Here is a 19,662-nt window from a genome sequence, read left to right on the forward strand (position 1 = left end):
CGAACACAGTTGAATAGGGAAGGCGTAGGACATACAGTGTAAGCTTTTTGAAGAATACGGAAAACGGAAGCACGTGCAAGATGATAATTTGTGTTTATAAAGCATATACAGTTGTATTTTTTTTTAAATTGACCGATCGTTTCGCTAGATAAGACCTTTATTCCTCGTCTGGTATCGTTTAAAGCCCTTTGAAGCTGCTCTGAAACTGTAATTTTGACCTTCAACTGTTTGGAGGCCATTGAAGCCCACTATAAGGAGAATAATCCTGGAATGTTTTCATCAAAAACCAAAGACATGGACATCTTTGAGGTAGAAAAAGCTTCCATAGCACTGTCTGTGTTCAACATGTTATGAACTTTAAAATAGTGAAAGAAAATATTCTTACCCTGGATGCTCTCTCTTTTCAGTGGGACACCAGCCATTTATTTCACAAGTGCCATTAATACAAAGGCCAGTCTTAATTCCTAGAGAGAATGAAACTATTTAGGCTAGTAGGGGTTGACATATTTTTATAAACAGATGGCAAATATATATTATGCAGCATGGCTTTATTATGCTAGCATGTTAAATCAACGTTTAGCTTCAGACTTTGTGTTAAAGTATCAAGCAGTTTAAAGTTATACCGTTTCCAGCCCTAACAGCCTCTCCTTCTCTGCAGTCTTCGTCCTTAGTGCACTTTGCATTTGGTATTGCGGGGTTCTAAAAGAAGAAATATAGCCTATTGTTAGCAATAAATATATAAACCTACTGAACATAGCTATGAGCTTATTTTAACAACGGTCTAAGGTTCTAAATGGTTGGGATTTTCCGTGCCTCTTTCTGCAGATTCAACGGTATCTCACGACCAGTTTGTACGCATTTTAGGAGGTGGCTAATTCGAGTGAGGTTGTACGAATTCGTACAATTTGTCTAAACCCCGCTGATGGGTAGGTTTAGGGGTAGGTCATTCATCCGAATTTGGCAACTCGTAAAATACATATGATTTAGCAAAAAATGCACTAATTCGTACGAGTGAGGTCTTTCGAATCCGTACGAATTAGCCGCCTCATAAAATACGTACGAACTGCCGTGAGATCAGGTTGGCGGATTACATATTTACGCCAGTAGGTGGCGACAAGTGACTGACTTTATGAGTGAGTCTTGGATGACATGGGGGGTGAGTATGTTATCAGGAAAATGTTATTTGAAAGTGAACTAATCCTTTAAAGAAGCAAGCTGGCCCGTAATCTTCAAAATAAACATTTTCTTGTTTATTATGTAAATTCATAAACCCATGTTCATTACACCTATTAAACTTAGCTTGAAAAATTGCGCAGCTTTACCAGATTTAATGAACTAGAGGGTATGCATGTGACGTCACCGTTGGCCGTGTTGCGACTGCAGTTACACCCACTGAGTGGCAAAAAGACTGATTGGCAACATTGGTTTTCAGCGTAAATGCCATGAAAAACACAACAAATTCAAAATGGTAAAGAGCTTTGCGACTGTACAAATATATTTGGCCATTTTTTGTATACTGCCGAAAGCTAAAGAAAGGAGAAGCAAATGGATTGCTGCAATTCACAGAAACAACTGCACTCAGGCAGCGAAACGTGGATTTTGCGGTTATCATTTTGTCAATATGTTGAATTTTTTAGGACTGGATGATATATATATAACATTGATGTAAGTGATCATCACCCGTATTTAGACCTACCTATAGCCTATTGTATTTATATATATAAAGCGTTCACAGGCAAATTTGCTTTATGTATTTCCCTGGCGTCGAAATCAGGCGCATATAAATGTCTACTTTGGTAATTTGTAACTGGAACACTATCGAGTCCAACCTTTAGTTTTATTGTTTGTTTTACTCGCATTTTCACAGTTTCCCCTATTAAATCCAGTCATGCAGCAGGTTCTTTTGCCACTCAGTCCGGCTGAGGGGGTGTGTTCCGGCGGGAAAGTGACGTCAATGCATACCTTCTTATCATTTAATATTGTGCAGTTCATTTAATCATTTAACACTGTGCAGTTACCAAATTTATAGGCCTGTATATTATGGGTTAGCCTGCATATATATATATATATATATATATATATATATATATATATATATATATATATATATATATATATATATATATATATGGCACATTTATAACTGAAATGCTATTTATAAATTATTATACAGGTGCTGGTCATATAATTAGAATATCGTGAAAAAGTTCATTTTTTTATTGTAAATTATTTTTAAAAAAATGAAACTTTCATTTATTCTAGATTCCCTACATGTAAAGTAAAACATTTCAAAAGTTTTTTTTTTTTAATTTGTTGATTAGAGCGTACAGCTAATGAAAGTCCAAAATCCAGTATCTCAAAATATTAGAATATTTACATTTGAGTTTCATTAAATGACCATCCCTACAGTATAAATTCCGGGTATCTCTTGTTCTTTGAAACCACACTAATGGGGAAGACTGCTGACTTGGCAATGGTCCAGGAGACAATCATTGACACCCTCCACAAAGAGAGTAAGTCACAGATGGTCATTACTGAATGGGGTGGCTGTTTACAGAGTGAAATATCAAAGCATATTAAATGCAAAGTTGACTGGAAGGAAGAAATTGGGTAGGCAAAGGTGCACAAGCAACAGGGATGACCACAAGCTTGAGAATACTGTCAAGTAAAGCCGATTCAAACACTTGGGAGAGCTTCACAATGAGTTGAATGAAGCCGGAGTCAGCGCATCAAGAGCCACCACACAGACATCTTCAGGAAAAGGGCTACCAAGCCACTTCTGAAACAGAAACAACGAAAAGAACTGGACAGTGAACAGTGGTCGAAAGTCCTCTTTTCAGATAAAAGTAAATTTTGCATTTCATGTTGAAATCATGGTCCCAGAGTCTGAAGGAAGACTGGAGAGGCACAGAATCCAAGCTGCTTGAAGTCTAGTGGGAAGTTTCTAAAGTTAGTAATGATTTGGGGGGCCTTGACATCTGCTGGTGTTGGTCCATTGTGTTTTATCAAGTGCAAAGTCAATGCAGCCATCTTCCAGGAGATTTTGGAGCACTTTATGCTTCCATCTGCTGACAAGCTTTATGGAGATGCTAATTTCCTTTTCCAGCAGGACTTTAGCACCTGCCCACAGTGCAAAAACCACTTCCAAGTGGTTTGCTGACCATGATATTACTGTGCTTTATTGGCCAGCCAACATGCCTGACCCCTGAATCTATGGGATATTTTCAAGAGAAAGATGAGAAACAGTCGATCCAACAATATACAGATGATCTGAAGGCTCAATAGTGCCTCATCAGTGCCACAGGCTGATCACTTCCATGCCACACTTCACTGATGCTGTAATTTGTGCTAGGAGCAAGTCATTTGCTGTAATATGTGCTGCCGACCAAGTATTGAGTGTACAAATGAACATACTTTAAAGAACTTGAACTTTTCTGTTTTGAAAATCCATTTTTTGATTGATCTTAGGAAATATTCTAATATTTTGAGATACTGGATTTTGGACTTTCATGAGCTGTACGCTCTAATCATCAAAATTTAAAAAAAAAAAAATAAACTTTTGAAATGTTTTACTTTACATGTAAGGAATCTAGAATATATGAAAGTTTCATTTTTTTAAATAATTTACAATAAAAAAATGAACTTTTTCACGATATTCTAATTATATGACCAGCACCTGTACATTGTTTATGTCAGAGTCTAGTTTGTACTTTATACTCCAAATCCATTCACACTCTTTAGTTTCAGTAAGCCTATTAAAATAGCCTATTAAAGTTTTTATCCATTTAAGGTTAAATGACTTAAATCTAATTGTTATATGCATTTAAATATAACAATTAGATTTTAAGTTTTACATGTAACCTTAAATGGATGAAAACTCAGTTTTAATAGGCTTACTAAAGAGACTAAAAGAGTGTGAATGGATTTGGAGTATAAAGACATACACAATGTATAATAATTTATAAATAACATTTCAGTTAACATTCATGTGCTGAAAATGCTCAGCTGTGGTGGAAAAAATGATAGGCTCCTGAATTTAAATAATCGAGCTTGGAAGACTTTTATTTTAAAATACCGCACTCTTATTTTTAGCAAATGTGCGTTTCATCGTACTTCACACACTAGAGTCGCTTTTGTAAGTTTTACACACTCAGCTCAATTTGTGCACAGATCAGTCAGCTTTCTGCAACCAGAGTTGGACTTTGTCACTGAACAGCGGATTCCCACTAAACACTAAATAAGAGTAAATAAATCATGACTAAATACGAGGAAGTTGCTGTTCATGGCTACGAGGAATTTTCTAAAGCTGTGTCTGAAAGAAAAGGAAAAGAGATATTCGCTTACTTCTCTGGAGATAAAGATGGCCAGGGCAAGAGCTGGTGTCCGGACTGTGTGAAAGGTACATTATGCAGTAGTTGTGCTGTTTTTAAAATTCAGATCTAAAACGGTCTTTTATCCCTATCTGCAGCAGAGCCAGTGGTCAGAGGAGAGCTGTCTCATCTTCCTGAGGGCTCTGTCTTCATTTACTGCCAAGTAGGAGACAGACCTTAGTAAGTTTACATTTTGCCAATTAGATTGGTTATATAAATAGGAATATTTCATCTATGTAGCTGCATATGGTTACATTCAATCAGAAATTGCATTATTTTAAGACAATAATATAGTATAATTGCTTAGATCTGTGTTTATTGGACTATGCACTTTGACAGTGCTTCACAATGCACAGACAGAATCCAATAAAAGATAATGCTTTGATTTTGTTTTGGCCTACATCTGCTACATTCACTGTTGTTCTTGCCAGCTGGAAGGACCCAAATAATGACTTTAAGAAAACCTTAAAGCTGACTGCAGTACCCACACTACTGCGCTATGGGACGGTAAAGATAGGTTAATGTTTTTTGGCCAGTTTTAATATGTATGCTTCTTGCCAATGTACTATACATATTAATCCATAGTGAAAGATAAATGTATGCATATATAATTTGTTTTGTCTTTTTTAAGCCCCAGAAGCTGGTTGAAGATGAGTGTTTTAAAACCGACCTCGTTCGAATGATGTTCACGGAGGATTAATGTCCTGTGACAGACTGCTGGATGACAACTACTTTTAAAATATGATTAACATTATTATTCCACTGTTCGCTTTGTCATTTCTGAAATCTATGCTCTTATGTTAAGCAAAACAAACTGTTGCCCTGGTATTATGTTGTGAGTTTGTGCTGTGGTGATTGTACATGTTTTGAAAGCATTGTGCACATTTGTATACAAGTAAGCTTTGCATAATCAGACATTTCAAATGTACTTTCCAGTGATTTTCAAAAAAGGGACTTTGACAGTACCTTCAAGTTAAAGGGATAGTTCACCAAAAAAATGAAAATTCTGTCATCATTTACACGTTTTTTCAAACCTGTATGAGTTTATTTCTTCTGCTGAACACAAAAGAAGATATTTTGAAGAATGTCAGTAACCAAACAGTTGATGGACCCCATTGGCTACCCATACTCTTCAAAATATCTTTTGTGTTCAGCAGAAGAAATAAATTTATACATGTTTGGAACAACTTGAGGGCGAGTAAATGATGATAAAATTGGTGAACTATCCCTTTAAGACAGAAGAACTGAAGCAGTTACAATGTCAGTAATCATGCATAATGAAAATTGTTTACAATCCTAACCTAGAAGGTGTTTGTTTGTAATCAGAACAAAATAAAATGTTTTGAAAAATGCATTTTAATTTGTTATTTTTATTTTCAAAGGGTTTTGTGAGAGTAATTGTGGGGTTTTAATGCGGTCCAAGTAAATAATATGATAGGAAATTATAGTGCACCAGGCAGTGGAGGGGTTTTTGTTTTTATTCCTGACTTGAGGTAGCCTAATATAAAGCTGTATAGTTTTCAGCTCAGAAGGTTGGTGTTTATTACACAGAATCTGTTTTAAATTTTAGTATGCACCATTTTAGACTAGAGTATTCTGTTTAACCCTTCTGCGGTCTTCGTTTGGGGTGTACACTCGGGCAACAAAACATAATTTTGTAACAAAATAATTTTACTCTTTATTAATGTTTGTACTCCACATTTGTACAGTTTTTTGGAAGATTTATCATATTTTTTAAATTTATATAAATAAATTATATAAATAAACAGCTTTTTATATAAAATTCTCTTTATAAAAGACCCACATTTCTAAATTTCATTTGTGGGGATAACATGGATAATTTGACATGGTTTAGTGTAAGATTTTTGCCCATCTTTTGGAAAATTTAGTTTTAAAAGTAAAAAAATTATCACTTTATCCAGTAGATGGCTGCAGAGCTCCACTGTTTGCTATTTGACTAACTGAAAGACATCTTTTCACAAGTATTTTTCAATTGGATTCATATCTACATATTATGAAATCACAATTATGACAATAAAAGTTACTTTTTGTCAATGTTTAGTATTTTTTGTACTGAAAAAAATATGTTTTTCAATATTGTTATGAATAGACCCCGCTTAGAAAATGGACAAAATTCATCCTCAAAATCAACATTATTGAAAAACGTATTTTTTTTTCAGTACAAAAAAAGCTAAACTTTGACAAAAAGTAACTTTTGTCATAATTGTGATTTTATAATATGTAGATATAAATCCAACTGGAAAAACTTGTGAAAAGATGTCTTTCAGTTAGTCAAATAACACATAGGAAATAGTGGAGCTCTGCAGCCATCTACTGGATAAAAGTGATAATTTTTTACTTCTAAAACTGCATTTTCCAAAAGATAGGCAAAAATCTTACACTAAACCATGTCAAATTATCCATGTTATCCCCATGAATGAAAGTTACAAATGTGGGTCTTTTATAAAGTGAATTTTACATAAAAAACTGTTTTTGTATAAAAACCTATTCAACAAAATATTTATTTATTTATTTATATAAATTTAAAACAAATGATTAATCCTCCGAAAAATGCACAAATATGAAGTAAAAACATTAATAAACAGTAAAATTAAATTTTTTTTTTTTTTGAAAACAATTATTTTGTTACAAAATTACATTTTGTTGCCTTGGGCCCAAAGACCCTGAGTGTGGTTTTTTTTTTACACTAACATAAAAACAAGATATCACTCCATTTTTTATTTTTATTTGTAGATCTAGAGAGTATTAACCACTATACAAAGTTTCATGTGATTTGGACAAAGAGAACTTTTAAAAAAAAATTATTTTCGCAAACCCTTATAAGGGTTAAAGTGATGTTATTTAGCAGTACTCTTCTGTTCTGTTTTTTGTTAAATGAACATGGGATGCATGAGGTAATTTATGTGACATCACTTTTCTGTTATGGTTGAAAGGTGTGCATAAAAACACACTTGAGTGTCTTTACATCTTTACGTACAGAGAAAAAGTGAGGTATCCTTCATAGACATCTTTATTGATTTCTGTGTACGCTCTGTCCCTCTGGACACATTATGCCGGGGTGCAATTGCACCATCTCGCCGCTAGATGTCGTGAAAGTCTCGCAGCGGGAGTCGGCGCTGTTGCTGAGGGCCGGTCTATAACTGGAGCGCATTCCTTAACAGTGCTCACAGTGGAGACACACGACGGCCGCTGTCTCTCGAACCCGTGCGGCGACTCCAGGACAGCCAAACTGGGCACCAGGGCCTGTGGATATTCATCGAGCACTTTGGGTTTCATTCCAAATCACCTGAGTAAGCAAACTAAAGCAAAACCAGCCCGCTTCGAGAGCTCAGCAGCGATGTCGGAGTTTCTGGTGAATCTGCTCGGAGAGCGGCTCGTCAACGGGGAGAAAGCCGAGGTGGATGTTCATGCGCTGGGCAGCAAGCTGTCTCTGCTCGGGCTCTACTTCGGCTGCAGTTTAAACGGTCCTTGCAAGCAGTTCAACGCGAGTCTGTGCGAGTTTTATAGCAAGTTTAAAAAATCCTCAGAGCACAAGGACAAATTGGAAATCGTCTTCATCTCATCGGATCAGGACCAGAAACAGTGGCAGGACTTCTTACAGGAGATGCAATGGCCGGCGTTGCCTTTTAAAGACAGACACAAAAAGGTAAGATGATTTAATAAGATTGGAAATGTATTAAATGATAAGAAATGTCTTTATTTATTTATTTTTTTTTTAAAAGATGAAGAGATGAAAAGTGTGTGTGCAGGTGAAAAGGATAAAAGAAGTCTGGTCTGATGTTTTACACCCTTTGACCTCTCTTATAATGATAAATATTAGGATGATAAATGATCAGGTTCATCACTAAATTCTTCTCAGTGGCAGGGCATTAATTAAAACAGCTTTATTAATTGTATAAAACTATAACCTCCCATTCCAAACTGAGATTTTTTTCTTTTTCTTGAAAGGTAACAAGATATTTCCAGCGTCCACCTAATGTAGCTATTTTTATTCTTCAGCCCTATGAATCTAGATTTAAATCTAAATGTTTTATTCTTGTAGCAAACTGGCTTTTGTGGATAGAAAGGGGATAAAGCCTGGAATATTTTTGTTACACAAAGAAAACCAGCCAGACATGAATTTTATTATTTGACTCCCATCTAACAGTATATGAATTAACTGTAACCTGAGAAAATAATAAGCTTTTGTTGTAGGCAGGTGTCTTTTTTATTTTAGCTGGAGGCTTTATGCTGCTGGGTGTTGTAAAGGTGAAACACATCCTTTACAAACCACAAAAGCACATATTTACCCTGGCCTAAACCATTACACTCTCTTATGAGCTGCCAATTTTGCTAAACAGTCAAAAATGCTGTCTAGTTAGGTCGCTCGGTAGTTTTTGAGACACATCCAGAGTGCTTTTCAGGGAAAAAAAAGCCATTAATTACAAAAATGAGTCATCATAAATTACAGAATTAGACTACAAGCTGTTACATAATTATTATAGAAATAATTAGTTGCTAAATGCATCTTTACAAGGTGAATAAAATCTTTTTTTTTTGGAATTTGGTGTCAACTGTAAGTGCTCAAGTGCTGCAATAACACATAAATCATTGTAATATAGGCTATCTAGATGATTTATGTCCGTCTTAATATTATCCCTTTTAAATTAAGGGTGTAGAAATGAGTTTACCTGTTTTTTTTTCTAAGAGCTTAACTAACCTGTTTTTAAAGCATTTCATTTTATTGAAAGCACATTTGCTGTTCAGATTTTTACCAGGCCTGTTTTATGTAATTTATGAAAACAAGCCTGGAAATTATTACTGCGTCTCAGAACATTTTTAATTGAGTTATCCTCTTGCTTCTATGAATGAGATCTTGTGGTTGTAAATATTTCAAGTTGGGAGCTCTGGTGTACCAGTGATGAGAAATGACCTTTATTAAATCTGGATTACCATCTTAAACATTAATTAATTTATCACGATTACCATTCTAAACACAGACTTTGCATAAATTGCATTGTAAATTAATTCTGTTGTGTGTTATTGTGGGTTTTTTTTTCTCTATATGTTTAGCACTGTATCATTTGGTTGATATTTTAGTGCAGTATTGTGTGTTATGTTTGAGTGTTTGTTTTTATGGATAATACCATTTGGATCATGCTCAGATTTGCCCCTGTGTGCTGGTATCCATTTTGGTCCACTGCACCAGCTCCTCCTCCTGCAGCATGCCTTGGCACGTCTCACTGACGAGCAAATGATGTACATTTAATAGCTCATACCGGTTTACAGTGGCATCGGTGGCAGCCGTATAAATATTTAAGATAAAATCTGCCACCATGCAAATACTGATTGTATCGCATGCAGTGTTTTGGTAATGCAGACTGACAAATGCTGTGTCTGTTCATGTGTGGTGGTATTGTAGTTGTGTGTGTGTGTGTGTGTGTGTATTTTTTAAAATAAATTCAGAGGGTAATTCAGCTTTGATTTTTGTTTTGGGGTTTTTTTGTGTGTTGTGTAAGAGTTTTTTTTTTTTAACACAATCCAGAGGAAGGGGATGGGGGTTTTCACAGGGTTTGAATCTTGGCTTTTTGGCTTGTTTTGGTGTTTAATAGTGTTGTAGTCAAGACCACTTAAAACGAGACCAAGACCAAGGCAAGTCGAGACTGAGTCAAGACCAAGACCTGACTAGCACTCCTCAAATTAATCCAGAAAATCCACATTTACTGCTTGAGAAATGTCTTATTTTTAATCAATATTTACAATTAGAGTAATAAGACACTATATAGAGCAAATTAATTTAAATCACTAACAATAAAGTTCATCTTTACACTGCAGAGGTGGAACAGAAGCTGCATCTGAATCGGTACAATTACAAATGCATAAAAATAATGTTGAGATTAATGTTTTAAAAACAAAAATTTGTAAAAAAAAAAAAAAAAAAATCAATATTACATATGCAATTGTGCTCCTATTTGTGAAAAAAGCCTTAATTATATCATATGTTCTAATATAAAATCAAGATCTTATACAAGTATTTTTTTCCAATCGTATCTTGAATTTTGTGGGCATTTGTATTCATTTTGGTGACATTTTTGACGCAATCCCTTGTTGATTTCTGACCCGGCACAACAGTAACAAAAGAAATGAAATTAGAAATAAGTTATTGATTGCATTTGAAGCAGGAAGTTTTACATCCAATCAAAAATGATGTTAACAAAGACAATGCAACGGCAATTTAGCGATATCCCCATGGTTGTGTTCTTGACCGGTCTTGGAAATAAAATCCTCATAGTCCGAGACCTTCAAAAAATGGTCTTAAGTGTTTAATTTTATGTTTTCCCATGTGTTTTAGATTACAAATATGCCTTCAAATGTTTATATCCAATAATTTCCACATCTCTGCTACAACACAATTATGACTTCATGCCAGTGTTGTTTTCTGTGACACTGCAACATAATTTTTTTTTTCCCTTTTAATTTATGCAACAGTGCATTGAGCTCTCTTTTTAAAGTTGTGTAATATTCTCCAAAATGTAGGTTTCTGCTTGATTTTTGGGATCCTTCATGGTTCATTGCTTGTGTTTTTCCACATTTGTATGTCTCTATAAAAGAATATGATAAAAGAATGAATGTAATGTACATTTTTATATTTATTTTTATGTGTGTATATATGTATAAAACATGTTTGTATATGTGTATATATATGTATATGTGTGTGAGCATATTCATACTCATACAATTTTGTCCTGTGACTTAAATATTACAGCATGTTCTTCATCTTATTTCTGCTTACTAGCTACACTTTTACATTACATGCCAAAATGCTTTCGCAGTTAGCCATGCAGACTAAGCCGTAACATATATGAAGCCATAAATAATCCTAAACCATTGTAGCTTGCTGTTACCTGGACCCCACATCTTAGATTTTACTCGAGGCTTATTTAGTTTGCTCTTAACAGGAGATGTAAATGGCCCGGGCTGGTCCAGATAAGAGTGTTTGTTTTGAAGTAATAACACCTTGCATCCTGCAGAGAGTCTGAGCTGTAAAGACTTTGACCGTCCAATGTCACGTTCCTATTTGCAGCCCCAGCATGAGGATGAATCGTCTTTCCTCTCTTCATGGGAGAGTGAATATAGTGGGTCTTTTGTGTTTGTGTTCTTTGAAGGCTTTAATTGCTGTGTGATGTTGGCCTGCTGCAAAGCAGAGTTGAGGTTGTGGTACTGCGGGGTATTAAGTGGCTCATTTCCCCCTCTCTCCTGGGACAGAAGAGAGGCGACCCTGTGTATTGCTGCAGGACTCATCTCAGACTAGACCTTGGCTGTGTATGGAATGAAATACAAGCATACTACATAGTATAGACTATATATTGCCTACTATTTTTAAGTTGTAAAAATAGACAGTACTCCAGAATAAGTTTGTCAATTAGTAGCATGTTACATGATCACAAGACCTCATTATGTTTGTCACAACCTTATCACGTTACTTGTTTAATTCAGAAATGGAAGGTCAAGTCGAGAGCATTGCATTGGAGACACAGTATTCCTCATATCGTTGCTCTTGTATTCTGCTGGTAATCCAGGTATTTTATGTAAAATAATGTGCACTGTATACATACTAAATCCAGCAGAAATAGTAAGTAGTTTGCTATTCCAAACATCCTTGTTCTATTCAGTTGCCTTTTTAAATCTGCCCCATCACCTGGTCCGTCTCCTCCTCTTTCATGCAGAGATAAGCCTTCCACACCAAAACAAACTCCCTAACCCATGTTATGACTCTCTTTTAATATGCTGTGGATTCACAACTGGCTCAATATTGAGGCAGGTGAGAGATATGATACCCGCAGCTCATTCATAGACCACATGAACTCAAAATGCCTTTTAATTTACCAGTCATTTTGAAGCTGAAGTGCTGATAATGGGATTTCTATAAGCATTGAACTTTCCTCTCTGACCCGGGCTGCGTCTGAAATCACATACTCTCTGAGTAGGTACTTCTTTTGAATAAGTATGTACTTTTTGACAGTTAAAGTACATAGTATGAAAGTAATCTGGGTGTACTAAAGTCATCATGACAGTGATAACCTATCAGTGACAGTTGTGTTGCTAAATGGTCATTCACAACTCCTCTTCTGTGGCCTCATGGGATAGTAAAGTGTCCATTAGATGTGCACTTCAGAATCGCACCGGAAGTAGTAGGTCATCTAGGTACTTTTTGCTACCGTTTCATGAATACTGTGAATTTGGACATACTACTCTTTCCACATACTATATTGTAGAGAAGTATGCATATTGGAATGCTGTTTAAAATGTAAACTCTAGCGTGTAGGTGTCCTGGTTCATGAGTGCGTGTTATTTTTAAACTTTTTTTTTTCCATTTCATTTTCATTAGAATGTTATGTAACATTCCCCCTCTGAAACAATTATTTGCTGTAACTAGGGCTACAGGGACGGAGGAAAATCTTAGCCAATTAAATCATGGCACACTGTTTTACAATCCAATCAAATTTTAGTGGTTCACACAAAAATAAAATTCTTACATAATGCCTCTTGAGATTTTTTTTTTTTTTTTTTTTTTTTGAGAATATTTATTCAGATTTTGTTCTGGTTCTCATGTCTAATGAATGGCTACAATAGGCTTTGAATATAGTGCACAAGCTGTACAGATTTTTTTTAATTTTTTTTTTTTGTAATTCCCCCCTTTACTTGCGCTGTATGAAAAGAGCAGCTTGGACATTCTTCTAAACATCTCCTTTTTGTGTTCTGTGGAAGAAAGAAAAGTAGCATCAAGGAATGATATGAGGGTGAATAAATGACCATTTGAATGAAAATTCTGTCATAATTTACTCAGCCTATACATTTCTTTGTACTGCTAAATGCAAAAGAAGATATTTTGAAGAAAGTTTGTAACCAGGCCGCTTTGGGCCACCATTGACTTCCATAGTAGGAAAAAATATACTATGATAGTCAATGGTGGCCCAAAGTGGCCGGGTTACAAACTTTCTTCAAAATATCTTCCTTTGTTTTTCAACAGAACAAAGAAATTTATACCGGTTTGGAGCAATCTACTGAATTAGTACAGCAAGCTACTAATTTCATTTTTGGGTGAACTATCCCTTTAATTGTGAAATGGAAAAATAAACAGAAACATGTTTAAAAATGGATATGGATACACTAAATGTCTTCGGTTTTCATCTCTGACTGGACCCAGTGTTTGCAACAATCGCTTAATGTCTGCAACCTTTGAGCCATATGATTTTTATTTAGTGTTTTTCCAGTCACGTTTAAAGGAGAAGTTGTGTTTGGTGGAGGGTGTCTGTGCTGGCACTGCCTTACAAGGACACTAGCATCAGGCGGAGTGGAGAAAGCTGCTCGTAAATCAATTACAGGTTTGGCCCAGTTACCGCCAAAGCCCAGATCTGCCAGCGTCGTAAAGTAAACGGCGAGGCGGCGGTCTCGCATCCGAGAGAAAGAGGAGGAGGCCTTCTGGATCTCGGCTGTGCCACCGCCTCTGCAGATTCAGAGACAGCTGCTTGGAGCTTTTGAGATTGCTAAGGGCTGCTGTCATCAGGGTGTCAGTGATCTGATGAAAAACCCTGCGCTCCCTGTTCATCACATATCCTAGAGCCGTGCCTCTCCGTGCGGCTTTGATTTCAGGGCTGGCGGATGGGAAAAGACCGCCTTATCTGCAGGTGATAATACCGGCTTCGCTATCAGTGAACGGTACATTTGGCTCGGTGTGTCGAACACAGATTTTCTCTGCTGAGTGACGCTGTGTGCTGATAATGCTGCTCGGTGGGAAATGCTGAGCTCAGGTTAATTGAGATGGACCTATGAATGAGACGCCAAATTCATTTCAGATTAGAAAAATTATACTCGGAAAACGGTTTCCAGGTTGTTGTTTTTTAACTACATGGTCAGCGTCATAACCACATGGTGAGACACTATATGTCATTTGGTTTATGCACTTTTTGTATAATCTTAGTCAAGGTTTTTTGAGAGAGTTTTTATTATACTTGACCAGGGAACCCCTGACATTAACATTCTGGCCAATATTAAAATTTTGTCTAAATATTCATTTTAAATTCTAAAAGTGAATTTATTCACAACATCATGACATCACAGTATTCATTTTTGTTATCTAGTTTGAAAAATGTGTATTTATTTTGAGATTTGCTAAATATCACATTTAATAATGTTTTTTAAATAATACTTTTATAGATTACATTTGTCATCTAAAGATAATTTAAAGTTAATCTAAATTTAAAAATAGCAGGAATTGGCATGCACAATTAAATATCGGCCATAAACAATATCTTTAAATTAAAAAAAAAAAAAAAAAACTCCAATATCAGCTGTTTACCAATATGGTACCGATATATCACGGATCTCTGAACTTGAAAGGAATAATTCATGCTTATTAACATACCACCTGCAATTACATTTGAACGCTTGATCAAGAGTCATCCTGGCATGAGGTTAATTTAACCTCATGCCAGGATGGGGGAGATCTGCTTGGTTACAAACATTCTTCCAAATATCTTCCTTTTGTGTTCGACAGAACATTATTTTATACAGGTTTTGAACAACTTGAGGGTGAGTAAATGATGACAGAATTTTTGTTTTTGGGTGAACTATCCCTTTAAGACATACACGTCTGTTACACTCTTAAAAATAAAGGTTCCAAAAGTGTTTCTTTTTTTTTCTTTTTTTTCCTCAGTGATGCCATAGAACCATTTTTGGTCCCCCAAAGAACAATTTTTTTTTGTCTTTGTATAACTCTTTTAATAACTCTTTTGGCCAACATCTTCGTATGTGAAGTTTACACGATGTAATTCACATCGTCATTCATTAAGACAAGAGAAGCTGCTGAATACTGATCAAGTGTTGATAAATGTGGATAGTTTTATGTTAATGAGCTTATGGTGTAGATGTCATAATCATAATTTTTTTTTTTTTTTTAAATGTTTTTGCAGCTTAATTTTCTAAAATATGGGATGGACTAGGATGGAGGCTTTTCCTTTTGAGCATATGTCAACATTGTTTAATTGCAAAAGATGAAGGAAAGTCCTGTTTTTCCTGATATATCCCTTCAAGCTGCAGTGCTAATATTACACACAGAGAAGTGTCTGTCGGTGACCCTGTTGAACCTACAATTTCTTGTGATTGTATACAATATATTACGAGATTATGTAAGGTGTGTGTGTGTGTGTGTGTGTGTGTGTGTGTGTGTGTGTGTGTGTGTGTGTAGTTGCTAGTGAGAGGCTTTATAAACACAGCAGTTGCCAAATTTAACTTCTTGTTCCAGACTAGATTTACACCTTCTTTCAGTCCCCATTGTGTCTTTCTCACTGGAAACACTGTAATGTTAAGAATGGTTACAATAGGAGTGTGGACATGATGAATCCTAGTGGAGAACTGGTTTCCTAGGTTTTTAGTTACCTATTGAGAGGTGCGGGGGGAAAAAAAGCCAGGGGAAAGGGCTTAATCTCAGGCAACGTGAGAGCGTTCTGTTCCCAGCAGTCTGTAGAGGGAAAATAAAAGAATAACTGTTGGGCTGTGACCCTGGACAAGTTTGTTGTCCAAGTACAAGTTTCAGATTATAGTCTAGATTGACTTAAAGAGGCCTTTCTGCCCATTTATCGCCTTGATTGGAAATGGAGACAAACCTCACAGAAATGTGCAGGTGGGCACAGGGATTTCATCTTCAACACAACACCAGATTAAAATCTGTAATGATTCAATGTGCCAGATTTATTACGGGTTAAGTCCACCATTGCTGAATAAGTTAGAGTAAACAGTGCAGTTACCAGAAAAGCTAGAAAAATGCTGAATGTCAGTGGTTTTCAAGCTGTAAGGGGTCCTCAGAAATTTGTGAAAAAAGTTAAATGTAATATACTGGATTTTTTTTAAAACTGGTTGGAAATTATGAGATTAATTGTGATTTATTTTATTCTATTGTTATTGAAAGTCTCTTATGCTCAGCAATGCTGCATTTATTTGATCAAAAATGCTGTGAAAACAATGCGAAATATTATATACAATGTAAAAGTTTTCTATATTAATCTATTTTAAAATGTAATTTATTCCTGTGATGGTAAAGCTGAATTTTCAGCATCATTACTCCAGTCTTCAGTGTCACATGATCCTCCAGAAATCATTCTAATATGCTGATTTGCTGCTCAAGTAACATTTCTTCTTCTTATTATTATTATTCATGTTGTAATCAGTGCTGCTTAATATTTTTGTGGAAACTGATTTTTTTTTTTAGGATTCTTTGGCTATTAGAAAGTTCACAAGATCAGCATTTATTTAAAATAGAAATCTTTTATAACATTATAAAAATCTTTACTGTCACCTTTTGATCAATTTAATTAATCATAAAGAGAAATTGATCATAAGGGGCTTTCGTTTTCATAGTTCCTATAACTATAGGTGGAAGTACCCGCTTTTTGGCATGTTCGTACCGCGGGAACTGTGAACGATTTTAGCTGTAACAATGCCTTTTAAATGAGCTCCTACTTCAGAGTAGAGTCTAAGCCAACACAATAGGAAATACCAGTGACGTAAGTTTATATTGATTGGCCGAACACATGCCATACGAAACACCGGCACTATTTTTTTAAAAAGCTGTGTAACATACTTACTCCCTGAACATGGAAAACATAAACATACTGAAAGCTAATGTTAATGGCTTTTGTCTGCGGCGTTGTTCTTTTCTCAGCATTGATGATGGCACTGGAAGTTATCGCAGGAGATTTGATCTCTTAGCCCTCCATTTTGCTCTTTCAATAACTTATACATCTACATTCCATCTCTGTTTTCATGAAACCCATGCTCCAATCACATGGTGTCCTCAATCCTCCTGACGGCCTGTCAGCCAGCTTACATCACTTCAGAGTTCCTACTTGCGGTGCGAATGCAATGACCCTAGGGGAAATTTAGTTCTTGGGGGACCGCCCTGGTGGCTAGTTCCTATAACTGAGTTTCTTCAACTACCTGGTGCGAAAGGCCATATAGAGAAGACCTTTTATGCTAATAATGCCTGATTTGGCACCCCCTGTGGTAGTTTTGAGAATGCAGCTTCATTCTTTGTGTAGTTGCTAATGTTTCTGGCTTGAGCAGCTTGTGAGAAAAATTTGAGGAAAATACATTTATAATTTATGAGTTAACTATACTGAGCTTTAGTACAGTAGAGCCGTGGAATCACGCTGTGCTCATATAGCCAAAAATCACCAAGGGGAAGTTTATTTGGTATACATTGCGTGTACTTTAAAGGTGCCATCGAATGTTTTTTTTACAAGATGTAATATAAGTCTAAGGTGTCCCCTGAATGTGTCTGTGAAGTTTCAGCTCAAAATACCCCATAGATTTTTTTTTTAATTAATTTTTTTAACTGCCTATTTTGGGGCATGATTACAAATGCGCCGATTCAGGTTGCGGTCCCTTTAAATCGCACGCTCTCCGCCCCTGGAGCTTGTGCTTGCCTTAAACAGTGCATAAACAAAGTTCACACAGCTAATATAACCCTCAAATGGATCTTTACAAAGTGTTCGTCATGCATACTGCATGTATGCGTCGGATTGGATGTTTGCATTTGATTCTGAATGAGTTTGAGGCTATGCTGCGTGGCTAATGGCTAATGCTACACTGTTGGAGAGATTTATAAAGAATGAAGTTGTGTTTATGCATTATACAGACTGCAAGTGTTTAAAAATGAAAATAGTGACGGCTCTTGTCTCCGTGAATACAGTAAGAAACGATGTAACTTTAACCACATTTAACAGTACATTAGCAACATGCTAACGAAACATTTAGAAAGACAGTTTACAAATATCACTAAACTATCATGTTATCATGGATCATGTCAGTTATTATTGCTCCATCTGCCATTTTTCGCTGTTTTCCTTGCTTGCTTACCTAGTCTGATGATTCAGCTGTGCACATCCAGACGTTCTGCCCTTGTCTAATGCCTTGAACATGGGCTGGCATATGTAAATATTGGGGGCGTACACTTATGTTGAGATTCGCCTGTTCTTCTGAGGTCTTTTAAACAAATGAGATTTATATAAGAAAGAGGAAACAATGGAGTTTGAGACTCACTGTATGTCATTTCCATGTACTGAACTCTTGTTATTTGACTATGCCAAGATAAATTAAATTTTTAATTCTAGGACACCTTTAATGCCCTCTTTAACACTTATCTTTCATTTTGTCATGTTATAACTGGAAACTTTTGTAATGATTGATTCCCACTTCCTTCTTTTTTTCTTTTTTTTTTTGTGTGTGCTGCTTGTGTTGACTTTCTTTTCTCTGTTCCTTAGAAGCGAGCATGCTGTCATTAGAGAAGATAGTTGAAAGGATGCGATGCACAAATCAGTCTGATGCAAACGAACCAGAGATGTTGACCTTCATCCGTCCCAGCATGTTTGAGAAGTTTTAAATCATTTTGGATTTATTAATGTTGTACAAAGCAGTTTTGATCTCTCTTTCTCCCCTAGTGGAATCGTCCCACAGTGCTTTGTCATCTGTACCTATGGCTATGCTATCAGTGATGTTACTGTAGTTGAGTCAATGTCAGTGATTTAGTGATGGTGTGTGGTGGATGGTTGCCCGATGGTTTAGTGCTGAAGCGCAGTACAAACATGTCGACTGTGTCTCTTGGCAGTCTGGCACCCTCACAAACTGGCGCCGACCCTACTGTGAATCTGCTGTTGACTTGAGTGTGTGTTGAGTCAAAATGAAGGGTATTTTTTTTGTCTTGTCTTCCCACAAAGCAAAACCCTGCCACAGTGTTGCTGTGGTATCCGTCTCAACTTGTTGCTAACATTCACTAGAATGACTTTCTCCTTGGTTTCCTTTTGTTATGTATATCATCTTTGGTGAAAATAATTAGTTCATACCATGGATTTTCAAATGTTTTGGACTCCAAAATATGCTGTTCCCACCATCCTGAAGTACAAAGACAGCTAAATATTTTCTTGAACAAAGAAATATTTTCTTGTTGTTTAAAAAAAGTTTTTTTTTTATTAAAAAGATTTATAGATATTCATTCTTTCATTCATTCAGTTATTTAATTATTTTTGTTAAATTTAAGTTACTACATTAAATTTTTATTTAAGTAAATAAAGGAAAAAAGTTCATGTTAACTTAAATAAACTAAATAAATATAAGTTAATATATAACTTTTTATTTATCGTTAAACATATTTAAGTTAACCTATTAACTTTGATAGCCCTAAAAATACATTATGCAAAATTTTATTTTCTCTTAAATTTTCTACCGACCCTGTAGC

At 35.7% G+C, this 19,662-nt stretch overlaps 2 protein-coding genes across 2 annotated transcripts in view; both read left to right on the forward strand.

Moving 5' to 3' along the window:
- Positions 1-4,095: 4,095 nt before the first annotated feature.
- Positions 4,096-5,724, forward strand: txndc17 (thioredoxin domain containing 17). Its single transcript, XM_048160277.1, has 4 exons — positions 4,096-4,399; positions 4,469-4,550; positions 4,802-4,877; positions 5,002-5,724. Exons 1-4 carry the CDS (start codon positions 4,255-4,257, stop codon positions 5,068-5,070), a joined length of 372 nt encoding a protein of 123 aa, XP_048016234.1. The 5' UTR covers positions 4,096-4,254; the 3' UTR covers positions 5,071-5,724.
- Positions 5,725-7,506: 1,782 nt separating this feature from the next.
- Positions 7,507-19,662, forward strand: part of nxn (nucleoredoxin) — an 88,132-nt gene continuing 75,976 nt past the window's right edge. Inside the window, exon 1 of the mRNA XM_048160264.1 lies at positions 7,507-8,037. Within this exon, the coding sequence (XP_048016221.1) occupies positions 7,729-8,037 (309 nt within the window). The 5' untranslated portion in view covers positions 7,507-7,728. The remainder of the gene's footprint in view (positions 8,038-19,662) is intronic.

Source organism: Megalobrama amblycephala, linkage group LG16 (genome assembly GCF_018812025.1).
Source record: "Megalobrama amblycephala isolate DHTTF-2021 linkage group LG16, ASM1881202v1, whole genome shotgun sequence".
Lineage (NCBI taxonomy): Eukaryota > Metazoa > Chordata > Actinopteri > Cypriniformes > Xenocyprididae > Megalobrama > Megalobrama amblycephala.

Excerpts from the sequence above, each read along its gene's own strand:
- txndc17 (XM_048160277.1), top strand. The coding sequence starts at position 4,255 with ATGACTAAATACGAGGAAGTTGCTGTTCATGGCTACGAGGAATTTTCT. Across the intron at positions 4,400-4,468 it reads GTGTCCGGACTGTGTGAAAG|CAGAGCCAGTGGTCAGAGGA; the intron begins GTACATTATGCA and ends CCCTATCTGCAG. Across the intron at positions 4,551-4,801 it reads CAAGTAGGAGACAGACCTTA|CTGGAAGGACCCAAATAATG; the intron begins GTAAGTTTACAT and ends TGTTCTTGCCAG.